Source organism: Bubalus bubalis, chromosome 20 (assembly GCF_019923935.1).
Source record: "Bubalus bubalis isolate 160015118507 breed Murrah chromosome 20, NDDB_SH_1, whole genome shotgun sequence".
Classification (NCBI taxonomy): Eukaryota; Metazoa; Chordata; class Mammalia; order Artiodactyla; family Bovidae; genus Bubalus; species Bubalus bubalis.
The window spans coordinates 3,186,177-3,210,404 of NC_059176.1; the positions used below are offsets into that span (position 1 = coordinate 3,186,177).

The 24,228-nt window shown below is 40.2% G+C and overlaps 1 protein-coding gene across 2 annotated transcripts in view; it reads right to left on the minus strand.

Moving 5' to 3' along the window:
* RCOR1 (REST corepressor 1) overlaps positions 1 to 24,228 on the minus strand; it is a 124,396-nt gene that overhangs the window by 33,250 nt on the left and 66,918 nt on the right. For both annotated transcript variants that reach the window (XM_025271333.3, XR_003105207.3), the window contains exon 3: positions 4,980 to 5,063. In XM_025271333.3, the coding sequence (XP_025127118.1) occupies positions 4,980 to 5,063 (84 nt within the window). The remainder of the gene's footprint in view (positions 1 to 4,979; positions 5,064 to 24,228) is intronic.

Genomic DNA, 24,228 nt, shown 5'->3' on the forward strand with positions numbered 1-24,228 from the left:
AAGTGTCTTTTAATTTCATGTCTACAATCACCATCTGCAGTGATTTTGGAGCCCAGAAAAATAAAGTCTGGCACTGTTTCCCTGTCCATTTCCCATAAAACAACGTAATTGTAAATATATTCAAATAGAACAAAGTCCCACATAATACTGTTAAGAGAAAACTGCTAAACAGCTCATATATGTGATTTTAAAATCATACACTTACTAATATGTATAAACATATTAGGAAAAGTATATATATATATTGTAAATAGTAATTATAGGAGGGCTTTAATTGTTTACATTATACATTCTATATTGTTCAAAATTTCTACAACAGCACTTATTTTTATAATCACAAAATAATTTTGTAAACTTGCAGTGACCCTAAGAGGAAGAACTCTAAGCAGTTACTTAAGAAGAAAGAAACCAACACAGAGAAAGCCAGTGATCTACAGACATCCTTACACATGGGGACATCTCTACACTTGTAATAGATGTCCCCAATCTCCTGTTTCTACATAAAATCAGAATCAACTGTTGGACAATCAAGATTTCCACTTTCTTTCAAAATAAATGAGAAAGACAAAAAGAGACTTTTTTGTCTATATACTGGGAGGGAGAGAAGCTGAGGGGGAAATGACAGAAGGCAATGGCACCCCACTCCAGTACTCTTGCCTGGAAAATCCCATGGACGGAGGAGCCTGGTAGGCTCCAGCCCATGGGGTCGCTGAGAGTCGGGCAGGACTGAGCGACTTCACTTTCACTTTTCACTTTAACGCATTGGAGAAGGAAATGGCAACCCACTCCAGTGTTCTTGCCTGGAGAATCCCAGGGACGGAGGAGCCTGGCGGGCTGCTGTCTACTGGGTTGCACAGAGTCGGACACGACTGAAGCGACTTAGCAGCAGCAGCAAAGAGAATAAATTATGTATATTTGTCCCCATTGACACTATAGTTACATTTTAGTTAGGATTAGACGACTACTCAAAGAGTGTGATCCCCAAAGCTCCACAAGTGGAACCTAATTGATACCACAGATTAGACTCACATCCTCACACTTGGGCAGTTAAGCAAACTCTCATGGATCCACAATTCCACTCTTTTCTGTGCGACCCCATAGATGGCAGCCCACCAGGCTCCGCCGTCCCTGGGATTCTCCAGGCAAGAACACTGGAGTGGGTTGCCATTTCCTTCTCCAATGCGTGAAAGTGAAAAGTGAAAGGGAAGTCGCTCAGTTGTGTCCGACTCTTAGAGACCCCATGGACTGCAGCCTACCAGGCTCCTCTGTCCATGGGATTTTCCAGGCAAGAGTACTGGAGTGGGGTGCCACTGCCTTCTCCCAGGATGTACTAAAAACACAACAATGGCAACAAAAGAGAACAAAGCTCTATCATTTAGTTTTTCACCATCACCTTCTTTTACAATAGCAACAAATTAGAAACAATCTAAATTTTTAAGAGAATGGTTAAATACACTGATAGGTTCACATGATAAAATATTCAGCATTATTTTAAATGTTCACCAGGGGTCCAACAAGGTGACAAATGCAAGTCATTGTTCAGGAAGATACTATGCACTCACATACAAAGAAACTCCATCGCCTCACTTACAAAAACATACACAGAGGAAAAAAAGGGACTGGGAAAACATCCTAAAATGTTTAACAACAGTTATCTCTGGGTAATGAAATAATAGGTGAGGGGAACTGTTTCTTCTTCATACTCTTCTGTGTCTTCTGAACTTTCAATAATATATGTTACTTTTAGATTAGTTTAAGAGTTAAAGTTTTAATCAACAGTATCAGGACTTACATTAAAGCTCCAAATTTATTTTAGGCAATACCATTGTTTAAAAATCCATTACTGTTCATATTATGTTCTTTACATCTAGGTCTAGGAAAAACAAGCTAATATTCTGACTCCCAGGGTTTTCAAAGGTAATACAATAACAGCAAGAGGTACTAACACAATCTTCATTGTAGTAACAGCAGGAAGCAACTGAAATGAAGAGGGGGCTGAGGCCTGATGCACGTGACCTGAGGGACACGTTGGGAGCACAAGCTAGGGTGAAGATCAGCAACACAGACACTCCCAGAGCCACCGCTGATGCTCCGTGTTCACAACCTCTTTAAATCGTGAAATGCCATCCGTAAAATGGGGACAAAAACGTCCTCTTCCGTTACAGTAAAGACTGACTGATACAAGAATATGGAAAACATTTTAGTCCAATGCTCAACAAATGCTCAACATTTTTAATGTTTAGTTCTGAACATCATAATTTAAGAGGGGCACTGTAATTAAATAGAATATACCCAGCTGTGCAACAGATATGAAAAAAGACTCCAAAACTGAAGCATCAGGAAACCCTGGAGGCCACGAGGCAGATTTAGCTTGGACGGGCACAGCAAAGGTAGCAGGAAAACGGAGCACCTGAGACCCAGAGGGAAGCAAACTTACTCAGCAGAGATCGGAAAACAAAGCTTAAAAATTACATGGACACAGATTTTCAGCTCTGTTAGAAGCAACAACATATTTGAGAAAATGATCAAAGGGGAAAAGCCAACAGGAAATACTAAAAAGGACTTCCTTCCCCAGCACAGTAGGGGCATCAGAAACACCAATACACTTCCTTCTGCTCTTCCTTTTTCCATGATAAACTTATCAAGCAGTAGCCTGACGGAGGCAAAATTCAGTTCAGTTCAGTTCAGTCGCTCAGTCATGTCCAACTCTTTGCGACCCCATGGATCGCAGCATGCCAGGCCTCCCTGTCCATTGCCAACTCCCCGAGTCCACCCAAACTCACGTGCATCGAGTCAGTGATGCCATCCAGCCATCTCATCCTCTGTCATCCCCTTCTCCTCCTGCCCCCAATCCCTCCCAGCATCAGAGTCTTTTTCAATGAGTCAACTCTTCACATGAGGTGACCAAAGTATTGGAGTTTCAGCCTCAGCATCAGTCCTTCCAAAGAATACCCAGGACTGATCTCCTTTAGCATGGACTGGCTGGATCTCCTTGCAGTCCAAGGGACTCTCAAGAGTCTTCTCCAACACCACAGTTCAAAAGCATCAATTCTTCGGCACTCAGCTTTCTTCACAGTCCAACTTTCATATCCATACATGACCAATGGAAAAACCATAGCCTTGACTAGACGGACCTTTGTTGGCAAAGTAATGGCTCTGCTTTTTAATATGCTATCTAGGTTGGTCATAACCTTCCTTCCAAGGAGTAAGCATCTTTTAATTTCATGGCTGCAATCACCATCTGCAGTGATTTTGGAGCCCCCAAAAATAAAGTCTGACACTGCTTCCCCATCTATTTGCAATGAAGTGATGGGACCAGATGCCATGATCTTAGTTTTCTGAATGTTGAGCTTTAAGCCAACTTTTTCACTCTCCTCTTTCACTTTCACTCTCCTCTTTCACATCAAGAGGCTTTTTAGTTCCTCTTCACTTTCTGCCATAAGGGTGGTGTCATCTGCATATCTGAGGTTATTGATATTTCTCCCTGCAATCTTGATTCCAGCTTGTGCTTCTTTCAGCCCAGCGTTTCTCATGATGTACTCTGCATATAAGTTAAATAAGCAGGGTGACAATATACAGCCTTGACATACTCCTTTCCCTATTAGGAAAGCTGTTGTTGTTCCATGTCCAGTTCTAACTGTTGCTTCCTGACCTGCATATACGTTTCTCAAGAGGCAGGTCAGGTGGTCTGGTATTCCCATCTCTTTCAGAATTTTCCACAGTTGATTGTGATCCACACAGTCAAAGGCTTTAAAATCAGATTAGATTTGAGATTACTTTATTCTTGCTAAATTTAGCATTACTAAGAGTAGTTGAATTTCCTGTGCTCCACAGAAGGTACTGTATTTTAAAAAAGATCCTTTTTGGTCAAAATTAAACATTTCTTTACCATATGAGCTCACTGCATCTTAAATGTGCAAACATGTGTGTTACCTGTACAAGAGGTGTACATTCAATATGCATCACCTCTAACTCTTACATGAAGGAGGAAACCTGTTGACATCAACTGTAAAACACAATCTGGCAAATTCTGATCGAAGCCTGAGAGTACAGCCTTCATTCACAATTCAAGTTTCCTGACCAACATTTACCACTGATGCTTTCTAAGCCCTAACACATTTTAGAACACTGATTTTTACCCGATTTCTTTCAAAGAGCCCTTGAAAAACCCAGTTTTCTCCAGAAAAACATGCATGAACCATTAAAAAAAAAAAAAAGGGCATGTGATTTCCACGTTCACAAATCCCCATAAATTCTGTCCATGGACAACCCCACACACACTGAATAATTCTCAAAGAGGGAAATTTAGGGTTTTTTCTGTCTTTAAAGCTATGACAAAAACAAAAACTTTGAAAACAGCAAAGATTTATGGCAATGTATCAAATATAAAATTATTCTTGCCTGATCATCTGAGCAGAGGGGACAGAAAAAGTGAAAAGGCAAACTTGGGAAATACAATTAATCTCACTCTAGGATCCCCACCCCTTAAAAGAAACCCCAAAGTAGCTCAGAATATTCATGCTCCCAAAATGTAAACACAAAAAGAGCCAAGCTCTGCCTCTGGCCAGGCCGAACCGTACATCACGAAATCTGTTTTCAGTAAATGCATGTGCTCTCTGCAATCCTTCCACGAAGGAATCTTCTGTTCAACTCTTCATCTTTATAGATCTATAAATTCCCAGCTGAAGGAGTTATACACTGTATTATCATTTTCTTTCCACTCTGAACCTTTCCTCCTAGTTACTTCAGAATATTAGCTACTTCCGCATTTTACATATAAAGTAAATTATGAAACCATACTTTAAGAATCTTTAAATCATTATGACAGGATACAACAAAGAACATATTTTCAGATTCTTCAAATTACTTAAAAAATGTAAAATAAATGTAATATATCTATAGACTTTTAGCTACAAAGGTAAGTCTAAAAGTTTGCAGTAAATAAGAAAGATGGAAGATAAAAGTATTTTAAAACTTACATTTTGCTTCTGATAGATTTTGATTAGGTGACCAGACCAGCATTCCAAGATTGTCTCGTTCTTGACTGCGTCTTGCTAGTTTGGCTTGGGAGAAATAAAAAAAGAAAATTCTTATTAAAAATTTAGCAGATATAACTAGTGACAACTAACACCACCACTCTGGTCTGTTTTAAACCTCAGAAGGTGATGACATCACCCAGCCACCTGAAATCGGCCCCAATGGAACCTGCGCATTTAATGTGGGTGGGTGCAGGGGGAGAGTCCTGAAGTTTGCTGAAACATTTCTGCTTCCAAGTCTTTTTCTACCTAAACTTTTATTTATGTAACAAACAGGCACATATGAGGTAGGTGTGACTACTATTCTCATTTGCTAGGTGAGGAAACAAACAGGTCACTCAGCTGCTGGGAGGCAGACCTGGACTGAGCTCATGCTCAGCCAGGACAGCTGCAGCGCCTGAGGGTTTAGTCACCACGGACTAAGATGCTCTGTGCCCAGACGGGGACACAGAGAACGGAAGCTGATGCGGCACGGGAAGCTGCATGTGGTAAGTTGTTCAAGGAATCTTTTCAACTATGAACTTTTCACATGTGCTTTGAATAACCTTACCCTTCACTGCCATTCGCGTACTGGGTATTTTAGTGATTTGACAGCAGAAATTCAAAAATTCTTTTAACAACTTTAAAAAAGAACGTTATGTACGTGTTTAGTTGCTCAGTGTCCGACTCTTTGCGACCCCATGGACTGTAGCCCACCAGGCTCTTCTGTCCATGGGGATTCGTCAGGCAAGAAGACTTGAGTGGGTTGCCAGGCTCTCCTAAATGGGATCTTCCCAACCCAGGGGTCAGAGCCACGCCTCCAGCACTGCAGGCATATTCTTTACTGAGTCACCAGGGAAGCCTTTTAGAAAGAATAACCAACCATTTAAAAAGATTTAAACTGAAAGGAAATGTGTGAAGTGCATTCAAATTCTTAAAAATCTGTGATACAAAACAGTAGGTCAAAAGGTATACAAATGACAACTGGACTGACCACAAACAACAGTCAAAAATTACAATAGAGACAATTAAGATGTTATCTTCAAAAGGTACAAAAGACTCAAGAGACAAAAGGCTCACTAATCAGTCTTTAGATTGATTTAGATCCAAACTCATTCATTCTATAGAGATTCTCTAACTTGACCTTTTTTTCTTTAAATAAATTCCTCTGAAACATGATGAAAGTTTTGCAATCTACTTCCAGAAAAAAATTCAACTTAAACACACACACCAATATAAACATACTTTCATAAAATTTATAAAGACTTAAGAATTTATGCTTTTATGAAATTGCCAGATCTTTTAATCTTATCTTTTATATAACTTTGTATAATAACGTATTCTTGATTTTAATGAATTTCTGCACTTTTGCTAAAATCTGTGGGGCAGCTACTTTAAAGAAAACTGATGGAATGGTGGGAAGGCAAGACTATGAACAAGGCTAGATTAAAGGTGGAATTTACCGGCTGGATAGGAACAGGGTGTAATGAACAGGGACATAAAAGTATGATAAAAGATGGGAGTGACTGCTTTTAAGTCACTTTTTTATATGGTTTTTAAATATGGTCTGACTTTTAGAACAATGTTAAGGCTACACAAAATCTAAAAGTAAAAATAAAGCCAACAAATACTTGTGTGGGGATGGACCAGACATGGAATACAGGCTTTCGGTATTTCAAATAAAAATCCAAAGTCAAACAGAAATAAAAGAATCCACATTGAGAAAGCAGAATTAAAACTGTTTTTATTCATAGATGACATGATCACCTGTATAGAAAATCTACTGTACCTACGAAAAGTTGTTAGAATGAATGAGTTTCGGCAAAGTTGCAGGAAACAAGTTGTTTCAACTCAATTTCTATATATGTGTGTAATCAAAAATCAAAATGAAAGAATACCCCTATTTAGTTGATAGATGTGATAGACATGGGCTTCCCTGGTAGCTCAGATGATAAAGAGTCTGCCTGCAGTGAGGAAGACCGGAGTTCAATCCCTGGGTTGGGAAGATCCCCTGGAGAAGGAAATGGCAACGCATTCTAGTATTCTTGCCTGAAAAATCCCCTGGACAGAGAAGCCTGGCAGGTTAGAGTCCATGGGGTTGCAAGAGTCGGACACGACTGAGCAACTTTACTTTCCCTTTGAGCTTCCCTTGTGACTCAGATGGTACAAAATCTGCCTGCAATGTAGGAGACTCGGGTTTGATTTCTGGGTGGGGAAGATCCCCTGGAGAAGGGAATGGCAACCTACTCCAGTATTCTTGCCTGGAGAAATCCATGGACAAAAGAGCCTGATGGGCTACAGTCCAGGGGGTCACAAAGGGTTGGACACGAATGAGTGACTAACACGTCAGAGTGAAGACATACACTGAAAACTGCTAAATATTTGAGAGAAACTAAAGATCTAAGTAAATAAGATATATCATGTATATGGATCAAAAGACTCAAATATTATTAAGATAGCACTCTCCCCAAAGTGCTCTATAGATTCAACACAATCCCATCAAAATCCCAGTATACTTTTTTGTAGGAATTGACAAACATTCTAAAATTCCTGCTGCTGCTGCTGCTGCTAAGTCACTTCAGTCGTGTCCGACTCTGTGTGATCCCACAGACGGCAGCCCACCAGGCTCCCCTGTCCCTGGGATTCTCCAGGCAAGAACACTGGAGTGGGTTGCCATTTCCTTCTCCAATGCATGAAAGTGGAAAGTGAAAGTGAAGTTGCTCAGTCTTGTCCGACTCTTAGCAACCCCACGGACTGTAGCCTACCAGGCTCCTCCATCCATGGGATTTTCCAGGCAAGAGTACTGGAGTGGGGTGCCATTGCCTTCTCCTGCAGGAAAATGTAAAGAACCTAAAATAGCCACAACTAGTTTGAAAAAAAGCAAAGCTGGAAAACATACTGTCTGAACTGAACTAATTATGAAGATCCGGTAATCAAGACAGTGTGGTACTGGCACATAGAGAAAGAAATGGAATAGAATGGAGTCCCAAAACAGAACCCCTCATATAGGATCAATAGATTTTCCACAAAGGTGCAAAGGTAAAATTCAATGGAGAAAAATAATCTTTTAAACAAATGATGCCTGAACAAATGGATATTCATACTTAGAAAAATTAATAGATCTAGTCTTACCCTATATACAAAAATTTATTCAAGACTAAATATAAACCCCCAATTATAAAACTTGTAAAAAATATTTTTGATTTTAGGTTTACAGAGATCTTATTAGATAAACACCCAAAAGCACAATCCATAAAAGAAAAAAGTTTATAAATTGGATTCATCAAAGGTAACAACTTATTTTCAAATACTACTAAAGGGATAAAAGCCAAGCCAAAGACTAAGATAAAATAATTATAAACCACATATCTGATAGAGACTTGTATCCAGAATATATAAAGAACTCTCAAGACTGAACAATAAGAAAAACCTCAACTGTCAAGGAATGGGCAAAAGATTTGAATAAATACCAAAGAAATGGATAGGAAACACATGGAAAGGCATTACAAACCAACAGTCATTAGGGAAAGACAAAACCACATGAGACGTCACAACACACCTACTACAAAGTATAAAGTTAAAAAGACTGACAATGCCCACAGGTGGGCCATAATGTAGAGAAATCAGAACTCTCCAAGGCTGCTGGCAGAAGTGTGAAATGGTACTATCACTTTGGGGGAAAGCCCAGCAAACTTCCTAAAATTGCAGTATGTCCATTAAAAGGAATGAACCTCAGCAATAAAAAGGAATGAACTATTCAGGCACACGGTATGAATGAATCTCAGAAGAATCCTATGGCATTGAAACACGTATGATGTCATGTATGAAGTGAGCTGCCGGTCCAGGTTCGATGCACGATGCTGAATGCTTGGGGCTGGTGCACTGGGACGGCTCATAGGGATGGTATGGGGAGGGAGGGGGGAGGAGGGTTCGGGATGGGGAACGCATGTATGCCTGTGGCGGATTCATTTTGATCTTTGGCAAAACTAATACAATTATGTAAAGTTTAAAAATAAAATAAAATTAAAAAAATAATAAATAAAAAATAAAATAAAAATTGTGTTTAACTGTAAAAAAATAAATAAATAAAAAGAAGAATCCTGCTGAGTGAAAGCATTACAGACACAGAAGGGGAGGTGAGAAAGGATTCTCAGGTGCTGGACGGAAACAGGTGCTTACCGTTAAGAACCAACCGGTTTTAGTGTTCACAGACGTACATATGTGCGCACACATAAATACATTACTGATCCCGGTCTGTCCACCTCAAGACTCTAGACACAATGACAACCTAGTAAGAAAATGAGCACATTTAGCTGTCAGACCTTGGTCTCTAAATATCGTTCTACAATAAAGGAAACTAGATCTCCATAGGAAAATGGTTGACTCCAGGCCTCGGAGGGCTAGGACAGGAAAAGTGTAAGAGAACCTGGAATATTGTTATGCCAGGAGGCAGCGTGCACGCTCAGTCACTTCAGTGTATGCCTCTTGCAACCCCATGGATCTTAGCCCGCCAGGCTCCTCTGTCCACAGGACTTTCCTCACAAGAATACTGGAGTGTGTTGTCATTTCCTCCTCTTCCCCACCCAGGGATCCAACTTGTGTCTCCTGCATCTCCTGCACTGCAGAGAAATTCTTTACTGCTGAGTCACTGGGGAATCCCAAGTGCTAGCAGAGTGCTCAAAGAATGATGGAATCTATCTACCACGGATCAAATCTGCAATAATCTGAGCAAAATAAATGATCATAATAAAACAATACTCCATAAATCATGAAGTAATAATGATCTATGAGTTCATACCGACACAGACAAATGGACAGCATAAAGGAAAATGAGGCCACAACAGCCAGGTTGAAGCTGGATAACTTACACCACCCTGCTTTAAGACTCACTATATAAAAGAACAGTATGCAAGGCAGTGTGGTATTGGTAAAGAGACACACAAATCAGTGGAACAGATGGCAGACCAGAAGTAAACCCATATAACTACGGTCAACTGATTTGAAACAAAGATGCAAAAGCAACTCAATGAAGAAAGGATATCCTTTTCAACAAAGGGTACTTTTAATAATCAGAAGGACTTCCTTGGTGGTCCAGTGGTTAAGACTGCGCTTCCACTGCAGAGGGCGAGGGTTTGATCCTAGATCAGGAACTAAGATCCCACATGGTGTGTGGTGTGACCAAGAAGTTTTTTTTTTTTTTTTAATGGATCTCTATATGCAAAAGAAGTGAAACTCGACCTATACCTCATACCTTACAGAAATTCAATTCAAAATGGATCTTAAATATAAACCGACTCTGTGCGACCCCGTGGACTGTTCCCTACCAGGCTCCTCCGTCCATGGGATTCTCCAGGCAAGAGTACTGGAGTGGGTTGCCATTTCCTGCTCCAGGGGATCTTCCCAACTTAGGGATCGAACCCTAGTCTCCTGAATTGCAGGCAGACACTTTACCCTCTGAGCCACCAGGGAAGTCCTTTTAAATATAAAAGTAAAATCTAAAGCTACAAATCTTTTAGGAAAAAAACATGAGAAAATCTTCATGAACTTTATTATGGAAATCATTCTTAGATATAACACCAAAAGCACAATCCATAAAAGTTAAAAACAATAAACTGAGCTTAATAAAAACTCAGACTGTGAGAGAACATCTGCGAAGCACAGCACCGGACAAGGACTTGTACCCAAATCATAGAAAAGACATTTATAACACGACAGTAAGAAAATAACCCAACTTTAAAAATGGGCAAAAGATTTAACAACTGTTTCACCAAAGATGGCACATAAGCACATGAAAAGCAACATCATTAGCCATTAGGGAAATGCAAACTAAAGCCACAATGAGAAACCACTGTATAACTATTAGAACTTCTAAAATAAAAGAGATAAATACCAAGTACTGACAAGAATAAGGAGCAACTGAAGCTTTCTGACAGTGCTGGGATTGGTGCAAAATCATAAAATCACTCAAGAAAAATTCTGCAGCTTTAATCAGATACAACCATATTTAATGAATGACTCAACAATTCTACCTGACTATATACCCTACAGAGTTAACATACATGCATGCATGTTAAGTCGCTTCAGTCGTGTCTGAATCTGTGTGATCCCATGGACTGTAGCCTGCCAGGCTCCTCTGTCCATGGGATTCTCCAGGCAAGAATACTGAAGTGGGTTGCCATTCCCTTCTCCAGGGAGAGTTAATATATGTTCACAATAAAACCTGCACACAATGACTTACAATTCACAACTGTCAAAAACTGGGGAAGAAACCCAAATGTCCTTCAAAGAGTAAAAGGTTAAACAGGCTGGAAAGGTTAAACACACAGCAACACTACCCAGATTCAAAACACATGAACTACTGATAGCGCAGCAACGCGGCCAGACCGCAAGAGCTTGCACACTGTGTGATTCCATCTACCTGACAGTCTGGGACCGGTGAAAACTACAAGGCAGGGAGGAAGAGAAGGGTTGTGCAAGGTAATGTTGTGAGGAGATGGAACTGTTCTGTATCCCAGCTGCAGGGGTGGTTACATGAAACGACACATGTCTTGATTCTCACAAATACGGACACCAAACACCAGTCCATTTCGCTGTATGCAATCTGAATACAAATACAATGCAAAGAAAGCAGTGCCATTCATTTCTGGACAGACACTGATATCTGCTGGAGGTGTTAATAACTCTGCAGCTGCTCTCTTTTGTTTAGTAGAGCTTTTATTGAAGTGTCATTGACGTACAAGATTTTTATAAGTTACAGTTGTACAACACAGTGATTCACAACATTCTCCTCGTTTAAAGTTGATTACCGAGTGTTAAAAACCTTCCCTACCTGGAGGGAAGCTGAAGAAAGACAAGGAAACTGAAATTATCAGTTGCCATCAAGGGAATTCGCACTGCCAGTGGGAATGTACATCGGTACAACTGCTTCAGGGAACGCTGGCAATGTATGAGAAAGCTGAAGCAACCAGCTTTGCTGCAACCAGCAACACATTTCTAGATATAGTACATGTATCAGTAGCAATGCTTTTCAAAGTGCAAGTTGGGCCAATTTACTGATTGGGTCCTAACCAGCATTTAAAAAAAAATAAAGAAAGAATAAGTATAGAAAACACCAGCATATTTTTCAAAGCTTTTAAGTACCTGCCTAGAGATTTCTTAACACAGGTATCAACTGGGCTGGTTACAGCACCAGGCATGGAACCCAGCGTTAATCTAGGCGCTATAGCTTTGGCTATATGAGCTGACATTAAGTAATGAAGAAACTCTCCATCCTGTGGGTGTGTTTTGTCTAATCACTGAAAGGCCTTACAGGGAAAACTTGAGATTTCTCTGCCTCAACACTGAGCCTCAGCTTCCTCCTGCAGGACCTGCCCTACCAAGTTCACACGTGCTGGGCATCCACGATCACAGAAGTCAATACCATAAAATAATGTCTAAACACTCACTCACACACCACTGCTTCTGTTTCTCTGGAGAACTCTAACATGGATGGTCATCACAGTACTGTTTACAGTGCTATAATGCGGCAAAATCTTCAAAGTCCATCCACAGGAACTGGCTGAATCACAGTATAGATATCCAAAGGAATCAAGCACAGGAAAGAAAGGAGTCGAGCGGTTCTTCAAAAGCCTGAACAGAGTCACTGTAACTCAGCAATTCCATTCCTAGGTGTACAGCCCAGAGAAAGGAAAACGTGAAAGTGAAAAGTGGAAGTGTCAGTTGCTCAGCCATGTTCAACTCTTTGTGACCCCATCCATGGACTGTAGCCCGGCAGGCTCATCTGTCCATGGAATTCTCCAGGCAAGAATACTGGAGTGGGTAACCAGTGTGTAGCCACATAAAAACTTGTATACAAACTTTCACAGCACTATTCGCAACAGCCAAAAGCTGGAAACCATACAAATGTACATCAACCGATGAATGAATATTCAGTCTGTGTGTATCATGGACTATTATACGGCCATAAGCGAGAATGAAGTACTGATCCATGTTCAGTATAGATTCAACCTGAAATCATATTAAAAGTGAAAGCAGTCTGTCACAAAAAAAGACACAGTATACAATTCCATCTATATGAAATGTCCAGAGTAGGCAATTCTATAGACAGAAAGTAAATGAGTGGCTGCTAGTGGGGGCGGGGTGTCTGGGCGAAGGAGGAGCGACTGTGACTGGGCACAGCGTCTCTTCACGGGGCAGCAGGAATGGTCCAAAACTGAGTAGTGACTGCTGCACAACCATGGAACATACTGAAAACCAGCGATTTGTACATTTTAAACAACGAAATTGTACATTTTGTGAATATCTTAATAAAAGCATTATTTTAAAAGTGAGAATACTTGTTTCTAGCCTATTTTTTTTTAATGAGTAAATGAATTAAAATGCAAAAATATCAAACCGGAGATAAGAAAAACCACCCGGTAAATTTAAACAGTGGATAAATCCTAGAAAAGAAGTGGGGACACTGGATTGAGTGGAAAAAATGAAATTTGTGCTTTTTGCTCCACATACTTTCTTATTGTTTGGATTCTCTTCATAATAATGCATTCAAGTAATACACAATTAAATTCTCTTTTACAAAAGAAAAGAAAATTCATTTAAAACTTACAGAGAATTATTTCATGATTGCAATTTTGTATCTCTTATGTTGCTCATTTCCTAAAAACTGGAAAACCTGCACAGATTACTTACAAAAAGAAAACTAAGTATGTTTCCAGAATCAAAGAATTTAGAGCTTTCAGGGGGAAACCCACTACAACAGAATAAAGGAAAGCAGAACCTCACTCAGTTTCAGGCAACGCCGTCTCACCCCTGGTCTCCTAGTGTAACACAGGGAGGCGCATGACAGCAGAACGAGCGCCTAAAAACCTGGGCAACAAACAAGCAACCTGAAAACCTAGAACCTATTTCTTGTTTACTCTCCTTGACCAGCAGGAGGAAAACAATTTTAGGCTAGCTTTCCTTGAGGATTAGTCTCTCAGACTGCCACAATAAAAATACATTCAAAGATGACAAATACTCAACAAAACACTGCATGCAACAGTTTGCAGATACTGGACTTCAGATATTGCAATTAACAAACACAGAATTATAAACATATATGGAATGTTTAAAGAAACAGAAGTGGGAATCACAGAAATGAGTAAGCAACAAAAGAGCAAACACAAAGACATGTATAACAATGTTAGCCCAAAACCAAAAGCACAAAAGTAAAAATAAATAAGTGGGACTACATCAAAATAAAACACTTCTGCAAAGCAAAGGAATTTATCAGCAAAATGAAAAGGCAACCAAGGCAACCTATTGAAAACCACTGAATGAAAAGAGAAAATACTTGCAAATTTTGGGAGAAAATACTTGCAAACCATATATCTGATAAGTGACTAATATACAAAATAAAAAGAACTCATACAACTTCACAGCAAAAAAAAAAAAAAAAAATTAAATTTAAAAATAAGCCGAAGATTCAATTAAACAGCTTTCCAAAGAAGATATATAGGTGGCCAACACGTACATTAAAAAAAAAAAGCTCAACATTGTTAATCATCAGGGACATGCTATGAGATGTTACCCGACACCTGTTAGAATGGCTATTACGAAAAAGACAAGAAACGACGAGCGTTGGTAAGAAGGTGGAGAAAAGGCACATTGTCAGTGGCAATATAAACCGGTGCAGCCACTATGGGAAATAGTATGGAGGTTCCTCAAAAACTAAACATAAAGCTCTCACATGACCCAGCAATCCCATCCGTCTGAAGAAAAGGAAAGTAGTAGATCAGAAAGATGCATGCACCTCAGTGTTCACAGCAGCGCTACATGCAGCAGCCAATGCTGGAAACCACCTCAGTGTGTATCCATGGATAAAAGAATGAACATGGACACACAGGAATGCTGTTCAACTATGAAAATGAAACGTTGCCGTCTGGGACGATCTGGGTGGATCCTGAGGGCAGTACTTAAGGAAAGCAAGGCAGAGACAAACACCACATGATCTCACTAATGTGGAATCTGAAAAAAGCTCAGACACAGAAAACAGTGGTGCTTACCAGGGGTGGAGGGTGGAACGGGGTGATCATGAAGGGAAGATTAAAAGGTATAAACTTTCAGTGCTAGAATGAATAAACCATGGGGATGTAATGAACAGCATGGTGACTATAATAATACTGTACTACAAAAAATAAACTCAAATGATTGAAAGACCTAAATATAAGACACGACACCATAAAACTCCTAGAAGCCAACACAGGCAAAACATTCTCTGACATAAATTCATGCCAATATTTTCTTATATCGGTCTCCTAAAGCCAAAGAAATAAAAGCAAAAATAAACAAATGAAACTTAATTAAACCTAAAAGCTTCTGCACAGCAAAGAACACCATCAGTGAAACAAAAAGACAACCTATGGAAAGGAAGAAAATATTTGTAAATGATACGATCAACAAAGTGTTAATATCCAAAACACACAAACAGTTCACACACTTCAACATCAAATAAACAAAGAACCCACTCAAAAAATGGTCAGGGGATCTAAACAGACATTTTTGCAAAGCAGACATACAGAAGGTCAAGAGGCACATGAAAAGATGCTCAATACTGCTAATTATTAGAGAAATACAAATCAAAAGTACAACGAGGTATCAACTCAAACCACTAAGAATGGCCATCATCAAAAAAAGTCTACAAATGATAAACACTGATGAGGGTGTGAAGAAGAGAACCTTCCTACACTTCCTGCAGCTGCTCTGAAAAACAGTATGGAGGCTCCTTAAAAAGCAAAAAATAGGACTTCCCTGGCATTCCACTGGTTAAAACCCATACTTCCAACGTGGGATGCAAGGGTCAGGGAACTAGGATCCTGCATGCTATGTGGTACAACCAAAAAAAACCAAAAAAACAAACAAACAAAAAAAAACAAAAAAAGAGCTACCAGATGATCCAGCAATGCCACTCCTGGACATAAACCCAGAAAAGATGAAAATTCAAATTCAAAAAGATACATGCACCCCAATGTTCACAGCAGCACTATTTATAATAGCCAAGACATGAGAACAACCCAAGTGCCCATGGACAGATGACTGCCTTAAGATGCAGTGTGTACACGTATCAGTTCAGTTCAGTCACTCAGTCATGTCCGACTCTTTGCAACCCCATGGACTGCAGCACACCAGGCTTCCCTCTCCATCACCAACTCCCGGAGCTTGCACAAACTCATGTCCATTGAGTTGGTGATGCCATCAAGCCATCTCATCCTCTGTCATCCCCTTCTCCTCCCGCCTTCAATCTTTCCCAGCATCAGGGTCTTTTCAAATGAGTCAGTTCTTCACATCAGGTGGCCAAAGTATTGAAGCTTCAGCTTCAGCATCAGTCCTTTCAATGAACATTCAGGACTGATTTTCCTTAGGATTGACTGTTTTGATCTCCTTGCAGTCCAAGGGACTCAAGAGTCTTCTCCAACACCACAGTTCAAAAGCATCAACTCTTTGGCACTCAGGTTTATGTTCCAACTCTCACATCCATACACGACTACTGGAAAAACCATAGTTTTGACTAGACAGACCTTTGTCAGCAAAGTAATGTCTCTGCTTTTTAATACGCTGTCTAGGTTGGCCATAGCTTTTCTTCCAAGGAGTCAAGTGTCTTTTAATTTCATGGCTGCAGTCACCATCTGCAGTGATTTTGAAGCCCAAGAAAATAAAGTCTCTCACTGTTTCCACTGTTTCTCCATCTGTTTGCCATGAAGTGATGGGACCGGATGCCATGATCTTAGTTTCCTGAATGTTGAGTTTTAAGTCAACTTTTTCACTCTCCTCTTTTCACTTTCATCAAGAGGCTCTTTACTTCTTCACTTTCTGCCATAAGGGTGGTGTCATCTGCATATCTGAGGTTATTGATATTTCTCCGGGCAATCTTGATTCCAGCTTGTGCTTCATCCATTTCATATGTGTATACATATAAACACACACTATAGAATATTACTCACCCATAAAAAAAGAATCAAATATTGCCATTTCTGGCAACATGGATGGACCTAGAGAATGTTATACTTAGTGAAGCAATTCAGGAAAAAAACATTTTATGGTATTACTTAAATATGAAATCTAAAAAATAATAAACATCAATCTTATACAAAACAGAAATAGCTTCACAAACACAGAAGACAAACATACTAAAAGGGAAAAGGGGAGAGGATAAATTAGAAACATGGGGCTAACAGATAAATCTACAATCTACTATACATAAAACAGGTAAGCAACAATGATTTACTGTATCAGATCAGATCAGTCACTCAGTCGTGTCCGACTCTTTGCGACCCCATAAATCGCAGCACGCCAGGCCTCCCTGTCCATCACCAACACCCGGAGTTCACTCAGACTCATGTCCATCGAGTCAGTGATGCCATCCAGCCATCTCATCCTCTGTCGTCCCCTTCTCCTCCTGCCCCCAATCCCTCCCAGCATCAGAGTCTTTTCCAATGAGTCAACTCTTCCCATGAGGTGGCCAAAGTACTGGAGTTTCAGCTTCAGCATCATTCCTTCCAAAGAAATCCCAGGACTGATCTCCTTCAGAATGGACTGGTTGGATCTCCTTGCAGTCCAAGGGATTCTCAAGAGTCTTCTCCAACACCACAGTTCAAAAGCATCAATTCTTCGGCGCTCAGCCTTCTTCACAGTCCAACTCTCACATCCATGCATGACCACAGGAAAAACAATAGCCTTGACGAGACGAACCTTTGTTGGCAAACTAATGTCTCTGCTTTATAGCACAGGGAATTATGGGGCTTCCCTGGTGGCTCAGATGGTAAAGAATCTGCCTGCTGTGCAGGAGACCTGGGTCGATCCCTGGATCGGGAAGATCCCCTGGAGCAGAGAATGGCTACCCACTCCAGTATCCTTGCCTGGAGAATTCCATAGACAGAAGAGCCTGGGGGGTTCAGTCCATGGGGTCACAAAGAGTCAGATGTGACTGAGCGACTAACACTTTCACTTTCCTTTGGGGAATTATATTCACTACCTGGTAAAAAACTATAAAGAAAAATAATCTGGAAAAAATAGATACAGGACTTTCCTGGTGGTCCAGTGGTTAACAATTCAGCTGACAATTCAGGGCTCACGGATTTGATCCCTGGTTGGGGAAGATCCCACATACCACAGAGCAACAAAACCCACACCCCCACAACTACTGAGCTCCCATGCCACAACTAATGAAGCCAGGTTGCCCTAGAGCCTGCTGCTGCTGCTGCTAAGTCACTTCAGTCGTGTCCGACTCTGTGCGACCCCATAGACGGCAACCCACCAGGCTCCCCCGTCCCTGGGATTCTCCAGGCAAGAACACTGGAGTGGGTTGCCATTTCCTTCTCCAATGCATGAAAGTGAAAAGTGAAAATGAAGCTGCTCAGTCGTGTCCGACCCTTAGCGACCCCATGGACTGCAGCCTACCAGGCTCCTCCATCCATGGGATTTTCCAGGCAAGAGTACTGTTGAAAGCTTTCTTGCCAAGATGCAAACATCTTCTGATTTCATGGCTGCAGTCACCATCCACCAAGATGCAAACATCTTCTGATTTCATGGCTGCAGTCACCATCCACAGTGATTTTGGAGACCAAGAAGAGGAAATCTGTCACTACTTCCACCTTGTCCCCCTCTACTTGCCATGAAGTAAAGGGGCTGGATGACATGATCTTAGTTTTTTTTAAAATTTAAGCCAACCCTTTCACTCTCCTTTACCCTCATCAAGAGGCTCTTTACTTCCTCTTCGCTTTCTGCCATTAGAGTGGTATCATCCACATATCTGTAGTTGTTGATGTTTCTCCCACCTATCTTGATTCCAGCTTGTAACTCATCCAGCCCGGCATTTCTCATGATAGCATCGTATAGATTTAACAAACAGGGTGACAGCAGACAGCCCTGTCACACTCCTTTCTCAACCCTGAACCAATCAGTTGTTCCATACAGGGCTCTAACTGTTGTTTCTTGAGCCGCATACAGGTTTCTCAGGAGACAGGTAAGATGGTCTGGTATTCCCATCTCTTGAAGAGCTTTCCACAGTTTATTATGATCCACACAGTCAAAGGTTTTGGGGTAGTCGATGAAACAGAGGTAGATGTTTTTCTGGAATTCCACTGCCTTCTCTATGATCCAGCGAATGTTTGCAATTTGATCTCTGGTTTCTCTTCCTTTTCTAAACACAGTTTGGACATCTGGAAGTTCTTGGTTCACATAATGCTGAAGTGCAGCATGCAGGATTTTAAGCATGCCCTTACTAGCATGGGAGATAAGTGCAACTGTCCGAGGATTAGCACATTCTTTAGTACTACCCTTCTTGGGAACTGGGATGAGGATTGATCTTTTCCAGTCCTGTAGCCACTGCTGCATTTTCCAGATTTGCTGACACACTGAATGCAACACCTTGATGGCACCATCCTTTAGCATTTTCAAGAGTTCTACTAAAATTCCACTACCATCCTAAAAGCATCCACTAGCTTTAGGAACAGCAGTGCTTCCCAAGGCCCACTTGACTTCACTCGCCAGAACGTCTGGCTCTGGGTGACTGTACCATCGTAGTAATCCAGTTCATTAAGATCTTTTTTGAACAGCTCTTGTGTGTACTGTTTCCATCTCTTCTTGATCTCTTCAGCGTCTACTAGGTCTCTATCATTTCTGTCCTTTATTGTGCCCATCTTAGGGCAAATGCTCCCTTGATATCTTCGGTTTTCCTGAAGAGATCTCTAGTCTTTCCCATTCTGTTGTTTTCTTCTAGTTTTAGACACCGTTCACTGAAGAAGACCTTCTCTCTCCAGGCTGTTCTTTGGAATCTGCACTTAGTTGTGTATACCTTTCCCTTTCTCCCTTGCTTTTCGCTTCTCTTCTTTAGCTATTTGTAATGCCTCCTCAGATAATCACTTTGCCTTTTTGCTTTTTTTCTTTGGGATGGTTTTGTTCACTGCCTCCTATACAATATTACAGACCTCTGTCCATAGTTCTTCAGGAACACTATTTACAAGTTCTAATCCCTTGAATCTATCCGTTACCTCCACTGCATATTCACAGGGCATTTAGGTCGTTCCTGGCTGGTCTAGTGGTTTTCCCTGTTTTCTTTAGTTTAAGCCTGAATTTTGCTATGAAAAGCTGATAACCTGAGCCACAGTCAGCTCCAGGTCTAGTTTTTGCTGACTATATAGAGCTTCTCCATCTTCAGCTACAAAGAATGTAATCAATTTGATTTTTGTATTGACCATTTGGTGATGTTCATGTGTAAAGTCATCTCCTGTGTTGTTGTAAAAGGGTATTTGCTATGACCAGTACATTGTCCTGGAAGAATTCAGTGAGCCTTTGCCCTGTTTCATTTTGTACTCCAAGGCCAAACTGTACTCCAGGTATCTCTTGACTTCCTACTTTTGCATTCCAATCCCCAATGATGAAGAGAACATCTTTTGTTGGTGTAAGTTCTAGGAGGTCTTCATAAAACTGATCAACTTCAGCTTCTTTGGCATTAGTGGTTGGGATATAGACTTGGATCACTGTGATAGTGAATGGCTTGCCTTGGAAATGAACCAAGATCATTTTGTTGTTTTTGAGGTTGCACCCAAGTATTCCCTTTCGGACTCTTCTGTTGATTATAAGGACTAATCCATTTCTTCTATAAGATTCCTGCCCACAGTAGTAGATTTAATGGTCATCTGAATTAAATTTGTCCATTCCCACCCATTTTTGTTCACTGATTCCTAAGATGTCGATATTTTTTCTTACCATCTCCTGCTTGACCATGTCCGGTTTACCTAGATTCATGGACCTAACACTCCAGGTTCCTATGCAATACTGTTCTTAGCAGCATTAGATTTTACTTTCATCACCAGATATATCCACAACTGAGCACTGTTTTCATTTTGGTCCAGCCACTTCATTCTTTCTGGGGCTACTAGTAGTTCTTCTTCACTCTTCCCCAGTAGCATATTGGACACCTTCAGACCTGGGGGACTCATCTTTCGGTGTAATATCCCCTTCATGGATCACTGCCTTGTCATGGTGAAGGGGCTTGCATAATTCGATGAAGCTGTGAGCCATGCTGTGTAGGGCCACCCAAGACTAATGGGTCATAGTGGAGAGTTCTGACAAAATCTGATCTACTGGAGGAGGGAACAGCAAACCACCCCAATATACATGCCTTGAGAACCTTATCAACTGTATAAAAGAACAAAGATCAATAAGTAAATTAAAAAAAAAAACAATAGAAAACATTAACTAAACTGACTGCTAACTCTGAAAAGATAAACAAAACTGATAGACCTTTAGATAGACTCATCAAGGAAAAAAGAGAGCTCAAATCAATAAAATCAGAAATGAAAAGGTTACAACCGACACCAAAGAAATACAAAGAATCACAAGAGACCACCACAAACAATTATATGCCAATAAGATGGACAACTTAGAGGAGACACAGACAAACTCTTAGAGATGTACAATCTCCCAAGACAGAACCAGGAAGAAATACAAACTATGAACACACCAATTACCAGTAAAGAAACTGAACAAGTAATTTTAAAAACTCTCAACAAGATGGTAACAATAACCCTGTGTACGAGACAGCAAAAGAGACACTGTTGTATAGAACAGTCTTATGGACTCTGTGGGAGAGGGAGAGGGTGGGAAGATTTGGGAGAATGGCATTGAAACATGTAAAATATCATGTATGAAACGAGTTGCCAGTCCAGGTTCGATGCACGATACTGGATGCTTGGGGCTGGTGCACTGGGACGACCCAGAGGGATGGTATGGGGAGGGAGGAGGGTTCAGGATGGGGAACACATGTATACCTGTGGCGGATTCATTTTGATATTTGGCAAAACTAATACAATTATGTAAAATTTAAAAATAAAATAAAATTAAAAAAGAAAAGAAAAGAAAAAAAAAAAAAAACTCTCAACAAAGCTGAGGACCAGACGGCTTCACAGGTGAATTCTATGAAACATTTAGAAAGGAGTCAACACCTATTCGTCTCAATCTATTTCAAAAAATTGCAAAAGGAACACTTAACTCAATGAGGCCAGAATAATTCTGATGCCAAAACCAAACAAAGATATCACACACACACACACAAAATAAAATTACAGGCCAATATCACTGATGAACACTGTCACAAAAATCCTCAACAAACTATTAGCAAAACAAGCTCAACAATAAACCAAAAGGATCATAAACTATGAGCAAGTGGGATTTATCCCAGGTGTGCAAGGATGGTTCACTATCTACAAATCAATCAATGCAGTACACTACATTAACAAACTGAATAAAAAAATCAAATCGTCATCTCAAATGATGCAGACAAAGCTATGGACAAAATTCAACATATATTTATAACAAAAACTCTCGACAAAGGGGGTACAGAGGAACCATACCTCACCATAATAAAGGTCACATATGACAAGCACACAGCTAACGTCACACTCAACAGTGAAAAGCTGAAATCATTTTCTCTAAGAAGAGTAACAAGACAAGAGGCCCACTCTTGCCACATTTATTCAAGATAGTTTCAGAAGTCCTAGCCACAGCAATAAGACAAAAAGAAATAAAAGGAATCCACACTGAAAAGAAGGAAGTAAAACTATCACTTTTTGCAGATGACATGATATTATACATAGAAAACCCTGAGGACGCCACCAAAAAACTAAAAGAACTGTTCAATAAAGTTGGAAAAGTTGCAGGATACAAAATTAATATACTGAATCTGTTGCATTTTTATACACTACCAACCAACTATAAGTAAGAAAAATTAAGAAAACCCCAGTTACCATCACATCAAAAAGAATAAAATATCTAATAAATCTAATAAGGAGGTAAAAGATCTGTATATGGAAAGCTATAAGACAATGATGAAAAAACTAAACGATATAAACAGAAGGAAAGGTATGCCATGCTCATGGACTGGAAGAAATTAATACTGTTAAAATGATCATACTACTCAAGCCAATGTTCAGACTCAATGCAACTCTATCAAAATACCAATGGTATAAAAAAATTCCAAAATTTCTATCAAAACAAAGGACCCTGAATAGCTAAAACAATCTTCAGAAAGAAGAACAGAACTGAAGGTGCATGCTCCTTTAGACTTATAGACTAAAGACTTATTATAGACTTCAGACTATAATACAAAGCTACAGTCACCAAAACAGCATGATCCTGGCACAAAAACACACACAAAGATCAACGGAATCGAATAGAGAGCCTAGAAATGAACTTGCACTTTTTTCTGACAATTAATCTACAACACAGATAATATATTTCATGGCAAACAGAAGGGGGGAAAAGAAAGCATGGATAGATTTTACTTTCTTGGGCTTCAAAATCACTGCAGATGGTGAATGCAGCCATGAAATTAAAAGACGTCTGCTCCTTGGAAAGAAAGTAATGTCAACTCTAGACAGTGTATTAAAAAGCAGAGACATCGTGTGCTGACAAAGGTGTGTTCAGTCAAAGCTATGGCTTTTCCAGTCACATATGGATGTGAGAGCTGGACTATAAAAAAGGCTGAGCATCAAAGAATTAATGCCTTCAAATTGTGGTGCTGGAGAAGACTCCTGAGAGTCCTGTGGACCACAAAGAGATCCCTCTAGTCAATCCTAAAGGAAATACACCCTGAATATTCATTTGGAAGGACTGATGCTGAAGCTCCAATACTTTGGCCACCCAATGCAAAGGCCTGACTCACTGGAAAAGGCCCTGATGCTGGAAAAGACTGAAGGCAGCAGAGGATGAGATGATTAAATAGCATCACTGACTCAATGGATATAAATCTGAGCAACCTCCAGGAAACAAGTCGAGGACAGGGAAGCCTGGCGTGCTGCAGACCATGCAGTTGCAAAGAGTCGGACAAGATGCAGCAAGTGAACAACAACTACACAAAGGAGGCAAGAAGAAACAACAGGAAAAAGACAGCCTCTTCAAAAACAGTGTTGGAAAAATTGGACAGCTATATGCAAAAGGATCAAATTGGACAACTCTCTCAAATCATGCACAAAAATAAATTCAAAATGGCTTAAAGACTTAAATGTAAGACCTGAAACCATAAAAATTCTGGAAGAAAACATAGGCAGTAAGCTCTGTGACATCAACTGATCTTGGTAATTATTTTTATATGTCTCCTCAGACACGTCAAACAAGCAAAAATGAATAGGTCTCAAATCCAAAAAGCAAACAACCCAATCAAAACTGGGCAGAGGAC